The following is a 24,244-nucleotide window of genomic DNA, read 5'->3' as shown; positions in this document are numbered from 1 at the left end:
ATTCTTGCAAATTCCAAATGTACTTTACAAAAAAACTCAAGTGAGATAGCTTAAGCCCTTCAAGCCATGCTTAAGAAATTGAGTTTTATCAGATGGCGCGCATAACCTGACACACCTTAGGAAAGCAGCTGAATCCTCAACGAAAAAGAAATCCTCAAGCAGTAATATACCGTTTCAGGGTATCTGTAAACAAAATGCCTTTTCACTTCATAAAAAATTAAAAGTGAAACAATATATAAAATCTTTTCAAAAGTCAAGTCACAGACAACATAAAATGTGAAAGTAAACAACTTGACTTTTCAAATAAAGAAGAAAGACCATCCCTTCCAAATAAGTATTCCCTAAAAACTGGCATGGCAATGAAGCTTTCTTATACATTTTGAAAAGTTAACACATACATGCCAGGAATAGCCCTTCATTAATTTTTCTATCCATAGATGTTCCCATAGTAACAAATTTAACTTATGCTTTCTTTCAGTTCAGTGTAGTATATTGACAACTGTATTATATTGGCCAGTTTCATTTCTGCTACTGCCAATTGAAAAGCTTGTTAGTCCTAAAGAAAGCACACTGTACAAGTGATTTTCCAAGTCAGGGTGCCAGAAAGGTGTCAAATTCCATTTCCCAACATTCCTAGCTCTAAAATAACATTTTTTTTTACTCTTTGAATAAAGCCTTTATTACTAATAATAAAAACAATAAAATGATTAGTAATATAATTATTGTAGCACTGTATATAAAATAATTTTTTAAAATAAAATCTAGGGGGGGAACCCACCTCACTTCTATGGTAGAGTAAAATCTTGCTAACACTTGGCAAGGGTGTGAAGAAAGGGAGGGAAGGAATAAATTAAAAAGAAAGTAATAACTAGACATTTCTAATTAATCATTCCTTGTTTTCATGTCTTATCATCTCCCATTAACATTCTAATGTTTCCTTAAATTGTTAATGAATGCCCTACAGTAATCACTATTCAAAAAAGTAATGAGTTGGCATAAATGCAAATGAAAGCACTGCAACATAAACGAACAAGTGAGCCTACTGGTGCTTGCTATCATTAAGGGGCAGCCACAGCCAAGCTCCAGCCACTTTCTGCCACAAGGGAATATGAACTTAACAGTAGCAGATCTTCCTGGTATTCAAAAGAAGCCAGAAAGCTGCATTTTTATGTAAAAATCTCCTAGTTTTAAAATATTGACTTATTTTTTTTTAATTTGCTCCCAAGCTGCATGTCTATAGTTGGATCCAGCTAGTCTCCAGTTTACATGCTCTGGCTTATATAGAAATTCTCATCTTCACAATATAATTCTAAAATATCATCACAAAGCTTCTCCTGTGGTTAGAGAATGTGATTAAAAGCGGGAGAGTCGTGGTGCTGTCATCGCTCCCTGTACCCTGGATCGACCTCTAGGACAATGTCTGCATCACCTTGTTTAGAAATCTGTCTACTACCACCAGACTAGAAATTTTTGTAGGCAGAGCCACACCTTATTTGTCTTAGTTTCACAAGCGCTTGGCACATAGAAAGCACAAAACAAACATACTTGAATGAATGAATAAGTGAAGGAATAAATACACACCAAATGAATGTACTCTCTGTAAATCTCTTCTAATCTATTTTGTCCAATATGTAACTCAGTGAAAAGATTGTTTTTAGTAATTCTACACTGTAATAATGAGTTACTCTGTAACCTAGAAGAAGAAATGGCTGCAGAGATTAATGGTTACATGAATTAAGGGCAGGCTTTCTGAATTTCCATCGCTCCATTAAAGTCGAGAAGCAAGTAATTCAAATAGCTCATATGAGACAGAAAATAAATTTTCAGAGGGAAGAAAAGCAAGGAATGTCGATGAGAAGGGAGTCCCCTTACTGTTTCTATGTGATAACAAAAGATTCCTGTATTCATTGTAGACAGGTAATTCTGTAGTGGTTTGTGGTTGTAGATGTTATCATTGTTGTTTAAACTATGCTGTTTCTTTCCTACTGTATAACTCCCTACAAGTGAAGTGGCAAGTGGAGGTTTAAGGGGAAGAGGAATTCCTAATGCAGCTGGGTGGTAAGAACAAAAAGGAAAGTTCGTCCCATGCTGTTTCTATGCAAGCGGGAGTTTTCAGTCCAGGTTACAAGGAGGCCTGATTTAGAGTCCCTGTCATCCGTCAGCTAGCAGATATGCTTCTTTCTCTCCCTTCCGTACACACACTGTTCTATGTGCTTCACAGTGTAACCTTTTTTTCACTATAATCATTGAAACCAAAAATCTACGCTCTATACCTAGTACATCAATTTATCATCTTGGCTATAAAATCTATTTCTGGGTAACTCTCAGAGAACAACTCAGCGGGCACTTAATAGCTTAATTATCACCGAACAAGTAGGAACCATAAATAAGTTTTCTACCCTGTGTGGAGTTTGGCAATGCAGACTTTATTTCACCACTGCAGAAGGCTTAAATTTTCTGAACCAACACTTGGTACCTATGAGCTGACACCTATGAGTAATGGTCTAGGGATGATGCAAGAGAATAATTGAAATGAGAACAGCTTGGGAAATGTATAATGCCAAAGTAAGCAGGTGAGGGAAGAAAGAAGAGAAGCTTGAGGGCCTAGTTCTAGCATAAAATATAAAAACATACCAGAATAGATGATGGCGTTGCCTGAAGACTTGAACTTTGGGTGTTCCAAACTAGATCTTCAGTTTGGTGACGCAAAACTCCTCTCACTGAGGAAAGAACAACATTAGAGAACATTTTTAGTTGAGGCCGTACTGTATTTGAGGTGCAGGGACAACTGAAAGCCAAGTTCTTCCTCTTCATAGTTTAGATTTTAGCAGAACATACGGGACACACTTACTTAGAAAATATTTATTACTTTATTCAGATATTTTATTTATATTAGCACAATCTGCCTGAATTATAAGAATCTAACATAAAATAAAGATTCTTCCCATTATTACATTTAGGAAATCCTCTATTACTTCCTTTCCTTTCTCAAGTCAGTTTTTATTCTGTTCAAGATTCCTATGAAGCGCTTATTTTTAAATTAATTTTTAAGTAAAAAAGTTGTACTAAATTTCAATTCATTTGGTTTATGCTAAGAATGGTAGAAAAGTATGCAAACATAATTGCCTTTTGGGAAGAAAGTACCTTTGAAAACTGAGCTAGGACACCAAAAATCTTTATCACTGTAATGATATTAAAGAGCAACATAGAGAGTAGATTATATAATTTAATTCAACAAAAATTTAATGAATCCTTGCTAGTTACCACAGACTTTACCAAAGTTGAGGCTATAAACATTAATAAAGCCAAGTTTCTCTTCTGGAAGCATTGCACATATCAGGGAAATAAACACAAATTCTAAAACAATGTAAGGGGCATATATACAATGTATGGTGACACAGACAAAGAAGCAGCTGATTTTGCCCACAGGGGAGAGAAAATCAATAAAAGCTAAAAAGAAGGGATTGCCAGGAGAGTGATCTGGTGTATGCAACCAAAAATAGAAGTACAGTCTCTTTATCCACCTGTTCTCACTGGCCTGACATAACAGGAATCAAGCAAAGGTCAAAAACCCTATTTGGCTTACGTATTTTCCAAAACTTTTAAAAACTATGTATACAATTATCTTATCTTCTATGAAAAATAAGCTCCACAAGATCAAGAAGTGATATGGTTTGCCTCTATGTCCCCACCCAAATCTCATGTTGAGTTGCGATCCCAAGTGCTGGAAGTGGGGCCTGGTGGAAGGTGATTGGATCATGGGGGCAGATTTCCTCTTTGCTGTTCTCGTGATAGTAAGTGAGTCCTGATGAGATCTAGTTGTTTAAAAGTGTGTGGCACTTCTCTCTCTCCCTCTCTCTCTCTCTCTCTCTGTCTCTTCCCCTGCCTCCCTTCTGCTCCACCATGGCAAGACGTGCTTGCTTGCCCTTCACCTCTTCACCTTCTGCCGTGATTTTAAGTTTCCTGAGGCCTTCCGGCCATGCTTCCTGTACAGCCTGTGGAACTGTAAGTCAATTAAACCTCTTTTCTTCATAAATTACCCAGCCTCAGGTTCTTTACAGCAGTGTGAGAATGGACTAATACAAGGAGGATCATATCTTTTGAGATAATGATCAAGTTACATAGAAAGCTGCCACCATTCAGAACTCTGAAGTTGGCCTGACAATAGAAATAAACTTTAGAGACAAACTTCTGAGTAATTGAAATATACATCTAATGAAAGCCTAAGGCACTTGAATTAGTTGGTATTAGATATTGTAAAGCTTTTGTTGAACTTGCTTACAAATTCTAAGAAAGTCGTTTACCTCTTTTCAGGACACCTTTATGAAAGTAGTTCCACCCACAGGCTCCACACAAAAGGAAGATCTTGCAATACTGTTTGTGGATGTCGTTTCCTAAGCAACCTCTGTTTATTGTAGACCTTAATCTTCATGCCATTCTCCTACCACTCCAGTTACTGACCTTGGTGTTTGCACCTTCTGCTCAATGTCAGTTCTTAACCCACTTAGGTCATGATCTCCTAACTATATCTTTTCTCTGTCTGATCCCAATATCCTGATGCCTAGAATCTTCTGCCCATATGCCGTCCCTATGGTTAGCCCCAGCTAATCTCTATTAGCATTGCCAGAGGGACTTCAGCAGTTTCAGATTATAACAAGCTTCTTATCTGTTCACTGTTTTATCTAGCCCTAGTATTCCAGCAGAGATTCAACAATGACAAAGGAGTATATGAACAAGTGAGCGCAGGATACCTACTCCAAAATATAAAGGCTCCCTAATGTTTCAGAATGAATGGTCCTATACCACCCTCCTCCACTGAAGAGAGTGCTTCTCCATCTTAAAGTCCTATGTAATTCATATAAAGCCCAGACCACTTTGTGACCCTGTCCCAGCAGAGTGTCACATTAAAAAAAAAGGTTAGTCCAGCAGCCAAAATAAGTTGAAAGCAATGTAAAGTTTTGGTCTGGAAAAAAGAAAGAAAGAAAGAAAAGAGAAGAAAAGAAAAGAAAGAAAGAGAGAGAGAGAGAAAGACAGAGGCAGAGACAAAATCTTATTTGGGAAAAAAGAGATTAAATCACATGCAGTAAAATCTTATTAAAAATTTTTTCTCTCCCTTTCCCTTTCTCACTTTCTCTGTCTCTTTCACACACATATATACACAAATACACACACACACACACACACACACACACACATAACTGCCTGGAAAGACAAGACTCTTCTTTGTCTCTCTAAGAGTTCTCCTTCCCTACCTTGCCTTTTAAATCTACTATTTTCTTTGATTATTAATTTTCTGATCTTCCTGTGTAAATCCAACAAGCCTCTCTGGCTTCTCTAGTGTCTATTTTTGTTCATTTGTTACACACACACGCACGCGCACACACACACACGCACACACACACACGAACACGGCTAGGTAGTAGCTGCCTGAAAGGACAGGACAGAGGCTCTTTTCTCTTTAAAATGTGTGGCAGCTACAGAGGCTGTAAAAATGCATCATTAGTATTGCCTCACTTGTAGATTTTCCTCCTCGGCAGCTGGTATTTCTCCCATGCTGTCACTTCAGTAATGCATATTCCACTGAACATTTTAAAAGCTAAACTACCAATGAGTAAAGAAATCATGGAGAATAGAAGCAAATGCAAAGTAGCAAGTGAGTTAGCAGGATACCGTGGCCCTGATGAGTTAAGATGCTGCATACTAGTAGCCAGAATCTTAGCAAGTTTTAAGTCCAAGGTTGACTGGGCACCCTGTAGCCTCCAAATCCAGGTTAAACACCCTCTTCTTCACGATCTGTCATATCCACCTGTTCATTATGGATCATAACAGGATCTCCACAGCGATCTGAATTTAAAGTCAGTATTGGATTATCCGGGATTCTGCACGGCACCCATTATCACTTCTTCTTTGACCTAGATCTCCCATTGCCTTTCTTGAGCTCTTCCTTTTTTTCTACACTCTGATTTTTAAGCCTTTACTAGCTGACTTACCTCAGAGAGTTCATGTCTCAGTTGTCAGGGAAGCATTATAGCCTGTTTCAGTACATACTACCAAGTGCTACTTTCCTTTTTCTTATACTTTGCTCCTATTTCTCTAAACTATTTCTAACTGCCACTTTCCACACTCTGTGGCCTTTTGTCTAAAAATATTCCAGAAAGCCCCTGATTAATCTATCCAAAAGAGCTGCACGGCTAAAGCTCCATTCTTATCAGGTTGACTCCTGTCTCATAAAGTCTAGAGAATGGTCAGAACCTTATATATTTTGGGAAATTAGTTTACACCAGAGCGTACTGGAAAAGAAACTATACAAGGACTTCATGATGGATATGAAACTCACCATTGATAAGCTGCAGGGAATCAGGATCTGGATTCAAGGAAGAGTTCCCCAGCAAAAAATTCTGCTGCAATGTCTCAGCAATATAATCTCTGAAGTTACTGATTGTATAAACAACAGTGGGTTTATCGTCCAGTTCCACAAGGCCATGGTTTTCCACCTTGTTGGAGTGAAGGCTGATGAGGTCCCAGGTGGTATTGCTAATGGCCTCACCGTTGAAGGTAACTGCATAGTAAACATCTACGCCACTATGGATGGAAAGAGAGAACAGATTAGGTTCAGCTAAGGAAGCACAAAGAAAGGAGCATTGAACCCATGAAGAAACAAATATTGGACCCAGAGGGGGAGTCTCAAAGAGCATGGATTCCATCACTTTTCTCTGAAAACCCTGGACAACCTTTTGCCATCCTCTCCTCCTTCCCAGAGAATGAGGGGTCACAGCTCTAAGAATAGGGAAAAGAATTGTAAGGAGGCCACAGAGGCAACCCTACAGAATGATCTGAGCATCTTCTTCCCCTACGTTCTCACTTCTTTCCTCTTTCAAAGGCAAGTCCTCCATCTTCACTGTCAACCTACTTCTTCTTTTCCTATTAGCATGTCCCCCCCTGCCTTTTTAAAAACAGTCTTTCTAATTCCTCTTGACAGTGCAAAATCCTCTCACATCACTTCATTGTTGTTGTTAGATGAATTATGTACTGAAACATAGTTATCTATTGTGGTAGGAAAATTATGAAAAACTTGGTACTAAAGCAAATTGATGATTATTTTCCTTTAAAATGTTGTGCTGGAGTATTTTCTAATATGACAATTCTTTCAGAAGACATACTTTGGTTTGATAACCCAGACAATTTACAGTTCTATAAAGTTTAAGACTAAATTGTAAAAACTATTATGAAGTAATTTTTTTCTTGGCCTAGTAGGAAAAAAATCTCTAAAGTTATATTTTACTACCCTCCAGGGCATTAACCAATTTTGTATGCAACTTAGTAATCTGTTCTGAATTGACTATATGAATTTCTCTTTTTCAGATACTCTAGAAACAAGCTCTCTCTCTCTCTCTCTCTCTCTCTCTCTTTTTAAAGCTAACTCCCTTATTAGTGAATTATGTAAAACTTCAACAAGTACTAACAAACAGCACTTGTCTGGGAATTAGGCTTTTTCACCGTCAACCTTTCCACAAGCAAACAAAGAGGAGACTTCTTGGAACACAGGACAGAAAGACAGAAAATAAATAAGTATGAGTTGATGTGTTGACATTTTCTTAACTAGTCTTTTGGAGAAATAACATCAGAACATAAAATTTTAAACCAAATAAAAATACTCCTCTAGACTCCAACTCAGATTTCTCTAACTAAAAGCTAACAGTTTGTAAGTGCTGATAATGTGACAGGTATTTTACATGCTTTATCTCATTTAATTTTCATAATAACCTGATGAAAGATATTTTAGCTTCAGAATATTGTTAAGGAAACAATATTCAAGCCCTTAGAGCAGTTAAAAGACTTCCTTTAGATTTCATAACATGTAATATGTGGCAGAGTCATAATTTCAACACAGATCTGTCCAACTCCAGCCCCTACATTCTGAACTACTATGCTACCCTCTCAGTAGCTTTAATTAAACTATTACCCAAAAAAGTAATTATGAGGACAGCTCAATACCAGTCATCACTGTGGCTTCCAGCCAGTCTCTGCAGCACATCCATCATAGGCAGTAAGTACCCAGCAAGCCACACCGAGATCCCTCCAGAGGAAAGGACAACACTACCTTCCAAGAGACAAACCACTCAAGGCAGACATGCAGTAAAAGCAATTTGCCACTTTCAGACATTCCACAGCAGCAAACTAGTCTCAAAACAAAGCATAAAAATAAAAAATGAAAAATTGAATAAAATTTAAACTAACGTGCTTCTTCCTCTGAACTTATATATCCTCACGTATTTCTTTATTTTAGCCTTCATTGCTTTGTGCAAAGATTTTGTTCACAGTGACGGTGTCTCAGTCTCTCCTTGAGTTTCTATCCCCAGTGCTCAGTTTGGTGCCTAGCACAGAGAGGTACCCAGTGCCTACTAGACGAACAGAAATATATACTTGCCTGAATGTAAAAAGAAACCTGCAGCATAATCAAGGTATTTACAGATCTAAAGGAAAGTACCAACATAATAAGGATGACATCATAGAGTATAGGAAAAAAGAAATTAGTCAGCTCATTGATGTTACTAGTTAGTGGAAAGCTTCTGACCAGTATGTTGGGAGTTCCTTGGGAAATAGATCCCTAGGTTGGAAATGGCTACAATAAGCTATCATGGCTAGATGATACTGGCTGCTGAGATCATCCAACTTTCTCTTTTTGATTTCAAGCTTGTAAAAGAAACTTTTGATTATAACTCCCTACAAATTTTCCTATGAGGAAAGAATGCATGAGCCAGTCAATGCTATAATAATTGATTGGTCTGTTGGCACATATATTTCTCATTTTTAAATAGATCAATAGGCATCCTAGAGACTTCATTGTCTTTTATGGTTTGGTAAGCATGACTGGCCTCAAGAGACTTCTCCTTCCTGGGAGCTCTGGTCTGGACCTGGCCTGGCCTACGCAGCACAGATCACACACCCTGGACTGCAGGGAAAGCCATAAAGGTGACACTCCCACCTGCCATACAAGCAAGCAGCCGGGCCTCTTTGATGTTCCTGTCTTACTCTGAGTGACGTCAATACTGTTTTCTTCCCAGATATGATAGGATACCTCTTCTAATGCAGTGGTCCAGGGCTCTTAAAAGTAATAACTGAGAACTTTGACACCCTGATGCTCTAAGTAGTAAAAACATCTGCTTGTCTCTAGAACTTCCCTCAATCCTCTAAGCAATGAAAGTATTTCAATTTTGCACATCTGAGAATGTTGATTCATAGGTAATTCCCAATATTATTTATAAAGAAATCAAAACAGTAAAATATGCTAAAATATCAAATGATGGTTACAAGATAGAATCAAACAATAAGAGGGTCACCTACTGATCAGAACTCATCACACCGTATTCCCCCTTGCTCTTGATGAGCCTTCAGTCATTCTGATAGACTCGCAGACCATAGGCACCTGCTCTGTTTCTGGTCTTTTCCTTCTCTCTGCAATGCCTCTTATTACCTCCCAGCCCTTATATCTTCCACATACACATGTACACACACATATAGATACCTTCTTCACCTGGCTATTTCTTTTTTACTTCAGCTTAGCTGTCATCTCCCAGGGAAACTTCTTTTTAACATGAAGACGTGATTGGTGCTCATGTTCTATCTCCCCAACAACTTTATAAGCACAATTATTTTTTGGCTCTATGTCCCCACCATCTAGCACAATGCCTGGCTTATAGTAGTTCAATATAGGCTTGTGAAAATAATGAAGAAACAAATGGTCAATTTTGTTCCCTAACGTAGGCAGATAAGACAATTGAATGTATGCCACTTAAACAACGGTACATGATATGCCTGACTTAATCTGAAGCATTTTCAGACTCTAAATATAACAGAGCAATTTTTAACCCTAAAGAACATTCATATTAGCTTCATATATTTGCATCTTCTGGTTAATAATTTTAGAGACATTGTTTCCTGGCCACAGCCCAGCTCTGTAAGGATGTGCATGCTCTTCCAAGTCTTAGAGTGATGGACCATATCGACTTCTCCAGAAAGGTGGGTTTCTTTTTGGGATTTTTGCACAACCTATTAAACTTACTTGTAGCGTAAATATGATTCTAAGATGAAAAAAAAAACTATAAGAAAAAAAGAAAAAGAGGGCGGAAGAAAGGTTATGTCAGTTAGCACTTCAGTTGGTTCTTAGGTTATGCAGAAAATCAGACAAGGAGAGTTAGGCATTTACTGGGAACCTACCATGTGCCTTGCATGACTTTTCAAATGATAGGGAAAAGATCAAGAGAAATGTTCCTGGATCAAGAAATGTATGCAAATCAGGCAGCCTGGAATAGATTACTGGTGTTACTCTTTATTGGCAAAATATTATTTGCCTCCCAATGTTTCCATTGGACATCTAAATATAATACTTCTATTATAATCTACCTTGTCTAGTACAGATAAGTTCATTAAAGAAGATAAAATGCCTCAGAGAGATGTTATAATTTGTTACCATGTTTTTGTCCTGGAAAGAGAACTCAAATAAGTGCTTGAGATACCAGAAAACCATCTATTTTGAGGGCCAAGAACATCACTGTGACCCAGAACAGACTGAGTTCTGGCATGGTAATGGAGTACAAAGATATCTCAGGATGACGGACAGAATAAAAGAAAACAGAGAGGCCAAGGAAATTCATGAGAAGCAGAATACATACTGGCAGATCAAATAGTATCTGATTGAAGAAAGCTGTGCTGGCTCTCCATACTTAGCAACTCCAAGTTAACTAACCACCACTGGATCATCATCTTTCATCTTTTGAACTGGACTCAGGCAGCCGCTATACAGAGGAGAGTTTCTGTGTCTGACAGCTATTTCCAAAGACATCAATCATGTGGAGGTGAAATTTACCCTTTCTTATTCTCTCCCCTCAGATGCCCTGATTGGCTGTTTGATGCATATATATTTTAAAATTTAAAAATAGTGCTATCACATTTCATCGAGATCAACCAAAATAAGGATGTTTTGGAGAAACTCAGATCTCTCTTCTTTAATAACTTCTTCTAGGAAGAAGATACATATTGAAAAGACCTGAAGCTAAATACATAAATTGGGTGTACCAGATAGATATATTGTTGATTCACTTCAAATACATACTACTAAATTAACTAATGAGGACATATTTCCAAAGACATCAATCATGTGGAGGTGAAGTTTACTCTTTCTTATTCTCTCCCCTCAGATGCCCTGATTGGTTGGTTGATGCATATATATTTTAAAAATTAAAAATAGTGCTATCATATTTCACCAAGGTCAACCAAAATAAGGATATTTTGGAGAAACTCAGACATCTCTTCTTTTGTAGTTTCTTCTAGGAAGTAGATACATATTGAAAAAGCCTGAAGCTAAATATATAAATTGAGTATACCAGATGGATAGGTTGTTGATTCACTTCAAATGCATACTACTAAATTAACGTAATGAGTACATTTTAAAAGAGGTGCACAGCAAATAAAAAACTTCATGTGCATATAAATGCTTATGAAGAGAGAGAGAGAAATGGCATATTATATATCCTATAGACTATCTCAGTGCTATACATTCATTTATACACAGCTCAGAATATAAATACACCCAAAAATTACAAATAAATTTTATCAGTTGGTTAATTCCTGACAATGCTGAATAATTTTGAAAACTGTACCTAGATTAGCAATTGTGGGTGACATCAGTAATATGGCTGACTAGAGACACCTGGCACTCATCCCCACACTACAAGAAAGGATCAAAGCAACCATAAAAATAAACAATGAGAGAAGAAATAAGGAACAAAGAATATACAAAACAGCTAGAAAACAAACAACAAAATGACAGACGTTCTCAACTGAATTACAACCTTGAAGTTAAATAGGTTAAATTCTCCATTTAAAATATATTGACTGGCTGAAAGGATTAAAAAAAAAAAAAAAAAGACAAACTATATGCTGCCTACGAGAAACTTACATGACCTATAAAGACACATAAAGATCTAAAGTGAAGGGATGGAAGCATATATCTCACACAAACAGAAACCAAAAGCAAGTGGCAGTAACCATGCTTAGAAAAAACAGACTTCAAGTCAAAAGTTGAAAAAAGAGACAAAGAAGGATATTATATAATAATAAAGGAATCCATTCAGCAAGAAAATGTAACAATTATAAATATACCTGTGCCCAAAATGGAGCACCAAGATATATAAAGCAACTATTATTAGATCTAAACAGAGAGATAGACCCCAATATAATAACAGTTGAGGACTTCAACACCCCATTATCTCCCTAGAACAAATCATCTAGAAAGAAAAATCAACAAAGGAACACCAGATTTAAACTGCACCACAGACTAAGTGGCCCTCACAGGCATTTACAGAACATTTCACTGAATAGATGCACAGCTGCAGAATACACACCGTTTTCATTAGTACATGGAATATTTTCCATGACTGACCATATGTTAAGACACAGAACAAGTCTCAAAAAAAATTTTTGATCAAAATTATATCAAGTATCTTATCTGACCACAATGGAATTATACTAGAAATCAAAACAAGAGACAAATTTAAAACTATACAAATAAAGGAAAGTTAAACAATATGCTCCTAAATGATCAATGGGTGAAGAAATTTAAAATAAAAACAAAACATTCCTTGTAACAAATGAAAATAGAAACACAACATACCAAAACCTGTGGGACACAGCAAAAGCAGTAGTAAGAGGCAAGTTTATAGCAATAAATGTCTACATCAAACAACCAAAACAATTTCAAATAAACAACTTAACAATGCATCTCAAATAACTAGAAAGGCAAAAACAAACCAAACCAAAAAATTAGTAGCAGGAAAGAAATAATAAAGATCAGAGCAGAAATAAAAGACATGGAGACCAAAATAAATATACAAAAGAGTAGCAAAACAAACAGTTGGTTTTTTGAATAGATAAAAATCAGCAAACCATTAGCTAGACTAATGGTCTATAGCATTCTACCATTACTCAAAGTAATCTACAGATTCAAAAAAAGAGAGATAGAGGACCCAAACAAATAAAATCAGAAATGAAAAAGCAGACATCACATCAAATACCACAGAAATGGAAAGGATAATTACAGACCACTCTGAATAACCATATGCCAATAAATTTGAAAACCTAGTGGAAATAAATTCCTGAACACATATAACCTACCAAAATTGAACCAAAAAGAAACAGAAAACCTGAGCAGACCAACAACAAGTAACAAGATTAAATCAGTAACAAAAAGTCTACTGAAAAAGAAAAGTTCAGGACTGGATGACTTCAACACTGAATTCTACTGAACCTTTAAAGAAGAATGAATACCAATTCTTCTGAAATGATTCCACAAAATTAAAGCAGAAAAATTTAATTATTCCAAAACCAGACACGCACATGACAAAAATTGAAAACTACAAGGCAAAATCCCTGATGAACACAGATGCAAAAATCCTCAACAAAATATTAGCAAATCAAATCCAATAGCCCCTCAAAAAGATAATACACCATGACCAAGTAGGATTTAGCCCAGGAATGCAAGGATTGTTCAACATACGCAAATCAATAAGGATGAAACATCACATCAGCAGAATGAAGGATAAAAACCATATGATCATCATAATGATACAGAAAAACTAATAAAATTCAGCATGCCTTCATGATTAAAACCCTCAAAAAATTAGGTAGAGGAAAAGCACCTCAATACAATAAAGTCCACATATGACAATGCCACAGCTAACATCATACTGTATGGGGAAAAGTTGGAAGCATTTCCTCTAAGAACTGGAACAAGGCAAGAATGCCCACTTTTACCACTGCTGTTCGACATAATACCAGAAGTCCTATCCAGAGCAATCAAGCAAAAGAAATAAATAAAAGGCATACAAGTTGGAAAAGAGGAAGTCAAATTATCCCTGTTTGCTGATCATGTGGTCTTACACTGAGAAAAACCCGAAGACTCCATTTAAAAAACTCCTAGATTTGATGAATGAATTTAGTAAGGTTGCAGGATACAAAATCAACTTACAAAAATCCCGTGGCATTTCTATACACAAGTAACAATTTAGCTGAGAAAAAAAAAAAAAAAAAAGGCAATCCCATTTACAATAGCTACAAGAAAAATAAAATATGTAAAAATAAATTTAACCAAGCAGGTAAAAGACCTCTGCAAGAAAAACTACAAAACACTGATGAAAGAAATTAAAAGGGATACAAAAAAATGGGAAAACATCCCATTCTCCTGCATCAGAAGAATTAAAATTGTTACAGTGACCATACTACTCAAAGCAATCTACAGATGTGAAGCAATCCTTATCAAAATGCCAATGACATTCTTCACAGAAATAGAAAAGAAAGTCTTAAAATTGGTATGGAACCACAAAAGACCCCAAATAGCCAAAGCAATCCTGAGAAAAAATAACAAAGCTGAAGGTATGTATCATACTACTAGACTTCAAATAAAGTACAAAGTTGTAGTCATCAAAACAGCCTGGTACTAGCAATAAAAACAGACACACAGATCAATGGAACAGCATAGAGAATCCAGAAATCAATCCATATATACAACCAATTGATTTTTGGCAAAAGTGTCAAGAACATATACTGCAGGAAGGACACTCTCTTCAATGAATGGTGCTGGGAAAACTGGATATCCATATGCAGAAGAATGAAACTAGACCCCTCAGCTCTCACTCTATACAAAAAATCCACTCAAAATGGATCAAAGACCTAAATGTCAGACTTGAAAAACTATCAAATACTAGAAGAAAACATTGGGAAAACACTTCAGGACCTTGGTCTTGAAAAAGATTTTATGAATAAGACCTCAGAGGTATAGGCAACAAAAACAAAAATAAACAAATGGAATCATATTAAACTAAAAAGCTTGTGCACAGCAAAGGAAACAATCAACAGAGTAAAAAGGTAACCTGCAGAATGAAAGAAAATATTTGCAAACTATTTATCTGACATGAGATCAATATCCAGAATACAGAAGAAACTCAAATATCTCCACAGCAAAATAATAATCCAATTTAAAAATGTGCAAATGATCCGAATCGACATTTCTCAAAAGAAAACATAGAAATGGCCAAAAAATATATTTTAAAATGCTCAACATGTTCATCAACAGGGATATGCAAATCAAAACCAAAATGAAGTATCATCTAATGCCAGTTAGGATACCTATTATCAAAAAGACAAAAAATAGCAAATGCTAGTGAAGATCCAGAGAAAGGGGATTCTTACATACTTCTGGCGGGAAGGTAAACTTGTATAGCCACGGTAGAAAACAATATAGAAGTTCCTCAAAAAACTACAAATGGAACTACCATATGATCCAGCAATCCCACTACTGGGCATTTATTCAAAACGAAGGAAATTAGTATATCAAAGAGATATCCACACACCCATGTTTATTTATTTCAGCACTACTCACAACAGCCAAGATACGGGGTCAACCTGGCTGTCCAACAACAGATGAATGAATTAAGAAAATGTGGTATACATAAGCAACCAAGTAGTTTAGCTTCCAAACTCTTTTTTTTTTTTTTTTTTTTTTTTGAGACGAATCTTGCAGTGCCGCCCAGGCTGGAGTGCGGTGGCGCGATCTCGGCTCACTGCAAGCTCCGCCTCCTGGGTTCACGCCATTCTCCTGCCTCAGCCTCCGGAGCAAGGGGGACCACAGGCGCCCACCACCGCTCCCGGCTAATTTTTTGCATTTTTTTTTTAGTAGAGATGGGGTTTCACCGTGTTAGCCACATTACCGGTGTGAGCCACCCTGCCCGGCCCCAAATGCATTTTAAAACATTTTTTCTCTTCTCCTTTCTTCCCAGTCTCAAGTTGTAACCTTGAAAAAAACTGTAGGAGCCTTTTCCCCCTTAGTTTTAAAATACAGCCCTGAAACATACTCTGAAACTTCACTCCCTCCTACCATCTCCCACCATGTACTCCCTTACCCCATTCACGTTTATTTAACTGCATGCTTATATCTAATTACATGCTTACTTAGAAGTTCCAGGGGCTAATCTTGAGACAGACCAAGCATGGAGACGCAGCTGCAAAATTCCAGAGATTATCTCAAGACAGTCAACAACCCAGCCATTGTTGAGATGACGCCAGCTGCGCTCCTGGTGGACCGTGGCTCGAGATAGCCACTGGAACAAGACATGCAGACCTTGTACCCAGCACCCCTCCTGCATGCCTCCCATTGCCAATTTCCTTTTTCAATCCCCTCTTCCCAGCCTGAAGTTTGAATCATTTCTGGAGGTTAAGCTGGCCGCTTCCCCCACTGCTAGCTTTGGAAATAAAGTCACTTTCCTTTCACTGCACATCCTCCTTGTTACCGGCTTTGCAAGCAGTGAGCAGCCAAGCCTCCCCTCAGTTACACATACACAATGGAATACTATTTAGCCATGAAAAGGAGGAAATCCTGTGATTCACAGCAACACGGATGGACTGGAGGACGTTATGTTAAGTGAAATAAGCCAGGAACATAAAGTTAAACAGCCTGTGAGCTAAATCCAGCCTACTACCCATGAGTTAATGAATTTTACATTTTTTAATCGTTGAAAAAACCAAAAAAAGAGCAATATTTTGTGACATGTGAAAATTATATAAAATTCAGTGTCCATAAATAAAGTGAAACACAGCAAACCTCATTAATTTACAACATATTGTCCATGTCTACTTTTACCTGATAGTGGCAGAATTGAGTCGTTGCAACAGAGACTTTATAGCCTGCAAAGTTTAAATTATTTGCTACCTGACTCTTAATAGAAAAGTTTGACAAACCCTGATCTGAAAAAGTCAGACAGTGATATTGGAAGTGATGTAAGATTTGAGTTATGCTCCCCTGGACCTACGGCCTGCCATATTTACTAACCTATCTCCCAATTCAATGGACATTAGAGAAAGTGCCAAAAAGTACCTGTCATTTTCCTTGGGGGACCTGAAAATAAAAATTGAAAATATTAAACAGAGTTTGAGACAGGTATTATTGTCACATCATTCATCAAAGTACAAGTTCTTTGTGTATTTCCTCTGAATTTCTTTGAAATACCACCTTAAATAAAAATGCTTGCATAGTATCAGATACTGACAAATTCCTATAGATTGAAGAAAGTGAGCAAAGGTGAAAAAAGCATTCTATTTTAAAGACATGGTCTTTACTTTCTTCTAAATTTTAAAAATACTTTAAAACAATTCACATATGGTTATTTCTTCATCAAGAAACTTTTTTCAGTAAATCAGCAGAGAACTCCAGTTGTTGGCTTTAACAAAATTGGGAACCTTCTTTTTTGGGATACAACATGTTATGTAGTATTAAAATCAGATGGTACACTGTAAAGTAGTAAGGGTTTAGGTAAAGTCAGGACCGACTAATCCACAGGATACTGCACAAACTTTAATATTTATTATTTTATGTAGCAGATGCTTAAATAGAACTTTCCATGTGCCAGGAACTGTGCTAAGCATTATACAAAACTTAGTTGATTTAATCTTCATTAAGATTTATTAGTATCCTCATAATATAGGTGTAGAACCATGGAACAAAGACGCTAAATAATTTGCTGATGGTATTTCAAAAGTATTTTTTTAATAAAGCAGGATTAAGGTAAACTGTCTTTTTTATACAAATGAGAAGTTAAATCCTGGAAATACACCCAAAAGCATCCAGCCAGAAGTGCAAAGGCAGGATTTGAAGCCAGGCAAGTTGGCTCCAACGACTGTGTTGCCCTTCATGTGCTGCCAAATAAGGGAGGCCTTCAAAGGCCTCACATTCTCAGGTTCTCATCTGAGCTTACAACTGGAGGCAGCATCCTGTTTGAAAACTGCTAAAGTTGAACGGGGGCTACTGGTCATGATATGAGACTAGGTAAGTAGGTCAACTTTAAATATTTGGCCTCTTTCCACTAAGCCTGCATCACTAACTAGCTAAACAACACTGGGAAAATTATTTAAATTCCCTGTGCTCTGGTTTCCTTATTGGAAAATATGAGCATCGTAACTATCTCATAGCATTGATGTTGGAATTAAATAGTATGTGTGTAAATATACATATACATATAAAGCCTGGCACACTGTAAATGCTATATAAGTGCTTGCTGTTATTTCTGGTAAACTCAGAAGTTTTGTCAAGAACAAGCCAAAGTTGAGATGGATAACATCTAAACTTGGGCTAGAGCATCACCTAAATCATGGCATTGAGTCTAGCATGAAGGTTCAGAGCAAGAAAAGCTATAAAGTCAGCTGCTTTGTTTCAAAATTCCTCCTCCACCCCAGTTTACCAACTCTTGGCTTTGGGTTAATATTTCATCCCTTTAAACCTGTTTCCTCCTCTTAAAAATGAGTATTAATAATATCTATCCTGAGAGGGTTGAAGATTAAGTGAGCTCAGCAATGTGGCATACTCAATACAAAATATTCACTCAGTAAAGTATTCACTCAGTAAATGTTCACAAGTATTATACTGTGGGTCTTAAGCAGGGAATAAATGTCTTTAAAAGAGGTGTCTGGTTTACTCAGATCTGCTATGTTTAAAACAAGGACTAATACATCCCTTCCAGAGTGGCCTCATACCAAGATGTCAAAATCACCACACTGACAAGCTTTAGGAAAACACTGGGGCCACATCTCGTCTGCCTTCAGGCTCCTATCAGAGCCAAGTAAGACCTACGTAACTTGTAGGCAGCAAGCGGGGGACATGAATCCCTGAATTCTTAACCTAGCCAACTTTAGACCTAATATATCTCTTTGAGTTATTATTTGGTCTTTTTCTAAATCAATTTCCTCACCTGAAAAACTAACATCAAGAATACTAATTTACCAGAAATAGCATTAAGTTACAGCATTCAAATCATTTATTGTTAGAATATATATGATAAATATAATGGACATTCCATTCAGAATAAAGAATGCTACTGAACATGTGCATATTTAGAACAAGTCTATTTACCTAAATTCAAGTACACGAATTTCCTTGTAGCCTGGTAACCCAGTAAATGCATTTTCAACCTGTTAAAAATACAAATAAAAATGATAACTATGTAGAAATATGGAAAAATATATAGAAAATAATGCTTTTAAGACTAGAATAAGAAGTGCACTGTTCACAACTATTAGACACTTATACACTTACCTAGGCATACCCAGGTCAGAAAGTGAAAGAAAAAATTTTACCTAAACACTGCCACATTTTTCTTTTTCATTTTGTCTTTTAAGGTTTTAATGTGCTTTAATATTAATTTTTTCCAAATTATTAAAAAGCATGCTCCTTGTTGGCAAAGCACTGTTTTTCCCTTACGTGAAGAAATGTGAAAAAAAAAAAAAATTGTTTCAAAAGAAGCTGTAATAGCTTTTTTTTTTTTTTTTTTCTCTTGAGATGGAGTTTCACTCTGCTGCCCAGGCTGGAGTGCAGTGGTGCGATCTCAGCTCACTGCAACCTCCACCTCCCAGGTTCAAGCAATTGTCCTGTCTCAGCCTCCTGAACAGCTAAAATTACAGGCGTGCACCTCCATGCCCGGCTAATTTTTGTATTTTTACTAGAGACAGAGTTTCACCATGTTGGCCAGGCTGGTCTCGAATTCCTGACCTCAGGTGATCCACCCGCCTCAGCCTCCCAAAATGCTAGGATTACAGGCCTGTAATAGCATTTTTAAATGTTATTGTTTGGATTTGAAATCTGGCCACAGCACACACACTGACAAACAGTGTTTGTTTTCTATAAGTGTGAATGTGGCTGGTGGCATCTGTTTCCTGCTCCTACAATGAAAGAGAACCACAAACACACTCAACACTCAGATGAGAGGCTTTGTGGTCAGGTAACTCCGTTGGTCCAAAGACCGATTCATGAGCATCACATCTGCAGGAGCCAGTTTTATTACTGAGTCTTTAAAATCTAGCCATGTAACTCCAAATGAGCTTAGTGACTGGAGGTGGAAAATGGTATGCTAGATTGGACTAAAGACGTAAAAACAATCAGGTTGAGGCGGGTGGATCACAAGGTCAGGAGATCGAGACCATCCTGGCTAATACGGTAAAACCCCATCTCTACTAAAAATACAAAAAATTAGCCAGGCATCATGGCGGGCGCCTGTAGTCCCAGCTACTCAGGAGGCTGAGGCAGGAGAATGGTGTGAACCCGAGAGGCAGAGGTTGCAGTGAGCCGAGATCACACCACTGTACTCCAGCCTGGGTGACATATTCTCTCTCAATAATAATAATAATAATAATAAAGTTAGGCATAAATGCATATTTTAACAAAAATAAACATTTAATCTGTAACATTTCAGAAGATGACAACCTCAGCAGATGGGTCACTATGGGGCCAACATCAGAACAAAGGAAATAAATTAATGGACTTTGGCAACATCTCTGGGCATCTGCTTTTAACCAAGTCCTCATATGAGGAGAGTGGGATTTTTTTTAAATCATGATTCACTGAAGATCTTTATGCCGTAAGAATAAAGAATCCAAAGCCAAAGAATGAAACTCTTTGGCCATAGTAATATGCCCTGTTTTACTCTCTGAAAGGAAATAAAAAACTGTTATAATTCTTGTAGGGTGGTGGGGAGGGGTAGAAGACATAGGACTAGAAATCAGAAGGCTGAGGGTTAGTCTCAGCTCTGTTTCTGCTGGCAGAGTGGCCATGCACAGGCCTTCTTTTTTCAGAACTAAGACTTCCCTGCCCACCTACCATATTGATTTTAAGATTAAAAGAAATGTACCTAAAAGCACTCCATTAACTGAAAAATGCTGTACAACTGTATGTTAGCATTACTACTAATCCCATCTTAGCATAGGCTTTGCCAGCTCTGGAGTCTAAACATGTATAGGTATCCAGTTGCAAGAAGTCATTCGACTTCAACATCGATATTAATAGTGAGTAAAATGTATCAAGGACTGCAATATGTCTGGTGCTTTGCTTTACTTCAAATCTCTGCGACGATCCCAAGAGATAATACATTATTCCTGTTTTATGGATGAGAAAATGGAGATTATAAGATATTAACTAACTTGGCCAAGGTCACACATTTGGTGAGTGACTGAATCAGAATGTATTCAATCCCAGATCTCTCTAACACCGAAGCCCATATTTTTCCCATTGCATTACATTGCCCCTTCCTCTTTCCCCTGCCTCATGATGAATGTGCTTGAGAATTGGGACCAGGACTGGGAAAACTAAGGTTCACTATAACTTCTCCCTTGAATTAAAAGGAAGGGGACTCTGTAGAAGAAGAAGGAGTACTTTGAAAGGCAGTAGGAGACCTGATTTTCATTTCTGTTCCTAGAGAGACTACATGACAATGAACAAGTTGTTTGGCCTCCTGAGCCTCATCTGTAAAGTGGAGATGCTTGCCTACATGGCTGCTGTGAGCAAACAAATAGAAAATCACCTGTGGAGCACAAGGCACTATGTGAGGATCACACTGACACTGGCACTGCACTCAGGCACCAACACTCCCAGGCCCATCACAGTGACCTTCCCCTCTCTGATGTTGTACTTCGTGTTGTCCCAAACCTATTATGCCCCCACTTCTTATCCTTTACACACAGAGAGAGAGAGAGACACACACACACACACACAAAGACTAATAGCTCCTAAACCTCATCCCCTCCAAGCAGGCTTTCTTTCTCCCTGTGTGTCTTCCAGTAATACCCAGAGAAGCTGCAGGAAAAATCTGTGTGATGGTGTCCTAAAGGGAGGGAGCTGGAGGATCCCCTTCAGTTTGAGACATGATCCCCTGCCTCTGCTGTTTCATGCAAAGTGACTGTTGATAGGCATTTCATTCCAGGTAAGGGGACAGGGAGTACAGAGATAGGCCAGAGAAGGAGGTGTTCCATGGAGGTTCAGAACCTTCAACACCCTCTAATCACCTCAACTCAATAGCTACCTGCCTCATAAAGTCCCTGATGGAGACATTTTTCAGAGTGTTATTGGACTTCTCTAAATCTGCAGTCATTCCATGCAATTGTGTACCCAAACACTAAGCTATATCAAAAGTTCCTTAATCAAAGGACAGAGAAAACCAGACGGCCAGCCCAAGACACTCTTTGATGCCAGGTGGCCACTGGCCTGGCTGACATTTCTTCCACATACCATGCAGCCTTGCAACTTGGCCACACCACTAGGAAAATGAATTGTCTGGCCTCCCCTTCCCACGTCTGATGGCTACAATAATGCTTTGGCTGAGAGATGCACATTTTTATTTCCCATCTGGACATAGTATCTGGGGAAGAAAATTAAGGTAATGGAATTGATAAACTTGGCTAAGGAGAACCCTGTCAAGAAGGAATGGGAAAAAATAAACAGTAAGGAATGATGTGCCCTGTCATCTGACAGACAGGGATAGATGAGCATTCAATGTCTTACTGCACAAAAGCAAAGGCAAACTAGACGGGGACCATGGGTCATTTCTGACGGAAAAAATCTTGAGTTTAAGTCCTATATAGAATTTTTCCAGAAAGTGAAGTTATGGGATGGTCTAATCCACAATTCTTTAAAGAAATCCCTTTTAAAAAATACCTCCAACTAAGGATAGGAGAAATATTTATTTTTCACTGGATGGCCTTTTATGCCTCCAAACTTTGTACCAGGTATGTGTTAACTATTCAAAAATTGTCAACTAAAAAATACTAAAGATGAAATTAAAAGACATTAAATGTAATGTTCCCTTAAGAAAAACAATACAGTATGTGTAATTTCTTAGAGAAGCTTATTTCTCCAAATATTTTCAAGTCAAAACTATGCCACAGGACACATTCTTCCTTGGCTGTGCAGCAAAAGTTGGAAATTGCATTTATTTTTTAGCAGATGGCAAGATTTTTCTTTCTGTGAAAGAATTCATCTGTCCTGTGACTTTTTACAGAGTTTTCTGAAGAAATGGCTGAGTAACCACTCCAGGAACCAAGTAGACAAACAACTTGAAACCTAAACCTATCTTTAAACAGTGTTGTAAATATGGGAAACTAACATAGCAGGCATACTGTCTTGTTTGTTTTTTTTTTAATCACCCACCTCTGAAATAAATTCTTCTTCAAGGTGCTGGTGGTGAAAGCTGGAGGAATCCTGTAGTTCTTCCCTGTACTCCTTCCCCAAAAGGTGGATGCTGAATTCTGCAATCTGTTCAGCTGCTGGTTTTGTGGCTTCTTCTATCACATTCTCAATTTCATTGCTAATCTGGATTTTCAGAGAAAGAACAATAAATGCCAAGGCTTATTCATTCAGTCAGAAAGCATTTATTGATTGTTTCAATGTGTCAGAACTGTGCTAAAGGCAGCCTCTGAAGATAACATTATTATACCGTATTTGACTTTGGAACAAATTGGGTAGACTTTAAGACATAGGCCAATACTGAAATTACTATGCATTTGTTCATTCCTTTGAACGCACATTGCACAGTTCAGGGCAAGGTAGAAAATTTTCCTTGGGAAACCATCAAGGTGAGTTTAAAAATAGTTGACTGCTATAATTATCATCTGAAAATAGCCTAGAAGGGTTGTTTCCAAACTTTTTTGTCTTAGAGCCCTTTATACTCTTAATAATCATTGAGGAATCCAATGTATGTGGGTCACACCTATACATATTTACCAAACAAAAGATTAAAAGATAAATTTAAAAAACATTAATTCATTTAAATATAATCATCTCAGTTCATGTAAAAATGAAGAAAATATTCTGCAAAATAAAAAAATAGTGAGAAGAGTCACATTGTTTATATTTTTGCAAATTCTTTAATGTCTAGCTTAATAGAAGACAGCTGGATTCTTCTATCTGCTTCTGTATTGCATTAGTTACAATATGTTGTTTTAGTTGACATACATGAAAAAAATCTGGTCACACAGATATCTATCAGAGAAGGGAGGAATATATTTAGATTTTTCAGATAACTGTGGATATTCTTTTTTGATGCTACACCTCACTCAACAAGCAGTAATTTCTTAAAGGTTAGTTGCTATGTGGAACCTGAACCCATATTCAACAAACTTTTTGTACTCTGTAACATAAAAACCCAGGCCTTCTACTGGCCAAAGCTGAAATAATTTAAGCAACAATAAATAACGGATTATAACCCAAAGAATAAATTAAATATCCATGAGTCTATACTGATATAATAAATAAATGATGAAACAAATAAATGAAAGGGAAGTGACAACAGTTTCTTACAGAATAGTTTCAATAATTAATAAAGGTAGAAAAAAATGATGGAAGTAGAAGATCACTACTAGAGTACCACAGTAATAA

The 24,244-nt window shown here is 37.2% G+C and overlaps 1 protein-coding gene across 1 annotated transcript in view; it reads right to left on the bottom strand.

The window, feature by feature from the left end:
- IMPG2 (interphotoreceptor matrix proteoglycan 2) overlaps positions 1-24,244 on the bottom strand; it is a 99,902-nt gene that overhangs the window by 25,172 nt on the left and 50,486 nt on the right. The window contains exons 7-11 of the mRNA XM_050778965.1: positions 23,018-23,179; positions 18,956-19,014; positions 16,928-16,948; positions 6,338-6,582; positions 2,635-2,720 (exon numbers count right to left, since the gene is read on the bottom strand). Of these exons, the coding sequence (XP_050634922.1) occupies positions 2,635-2,720; positions 6,338-6,582; positions 16,928-16,948; positions 18,956-19,014; positions 23,018-23,179 (573 nt within the window). The remainder of the gene's footprint in view (positions 1-2,634; positions 2,721-6,337; positions 6,583-16,927; positions 16,949-18,955; positions 19,015-23,017; positions 23,180-24,244) is intronic.

Source organism: Macaca thibetana, chromosome 2 (genome assembly GCF_024542745.1).
Source record: "Macaca thibetana thibetana isolate TM-01 chromosome 2, ASM2454274v1, whole genome shotgun sequence".
In the NCBI taxonomy this organism is placed as follows: Eukaryota; Metazoa; Chordata; class Mammalia; order Primates; family Cercopithecidae; genus Macaca; species Macaca thibetana.
This window is presented reverse-complemented; position numbering and strand designations above follow the sequence as displayed.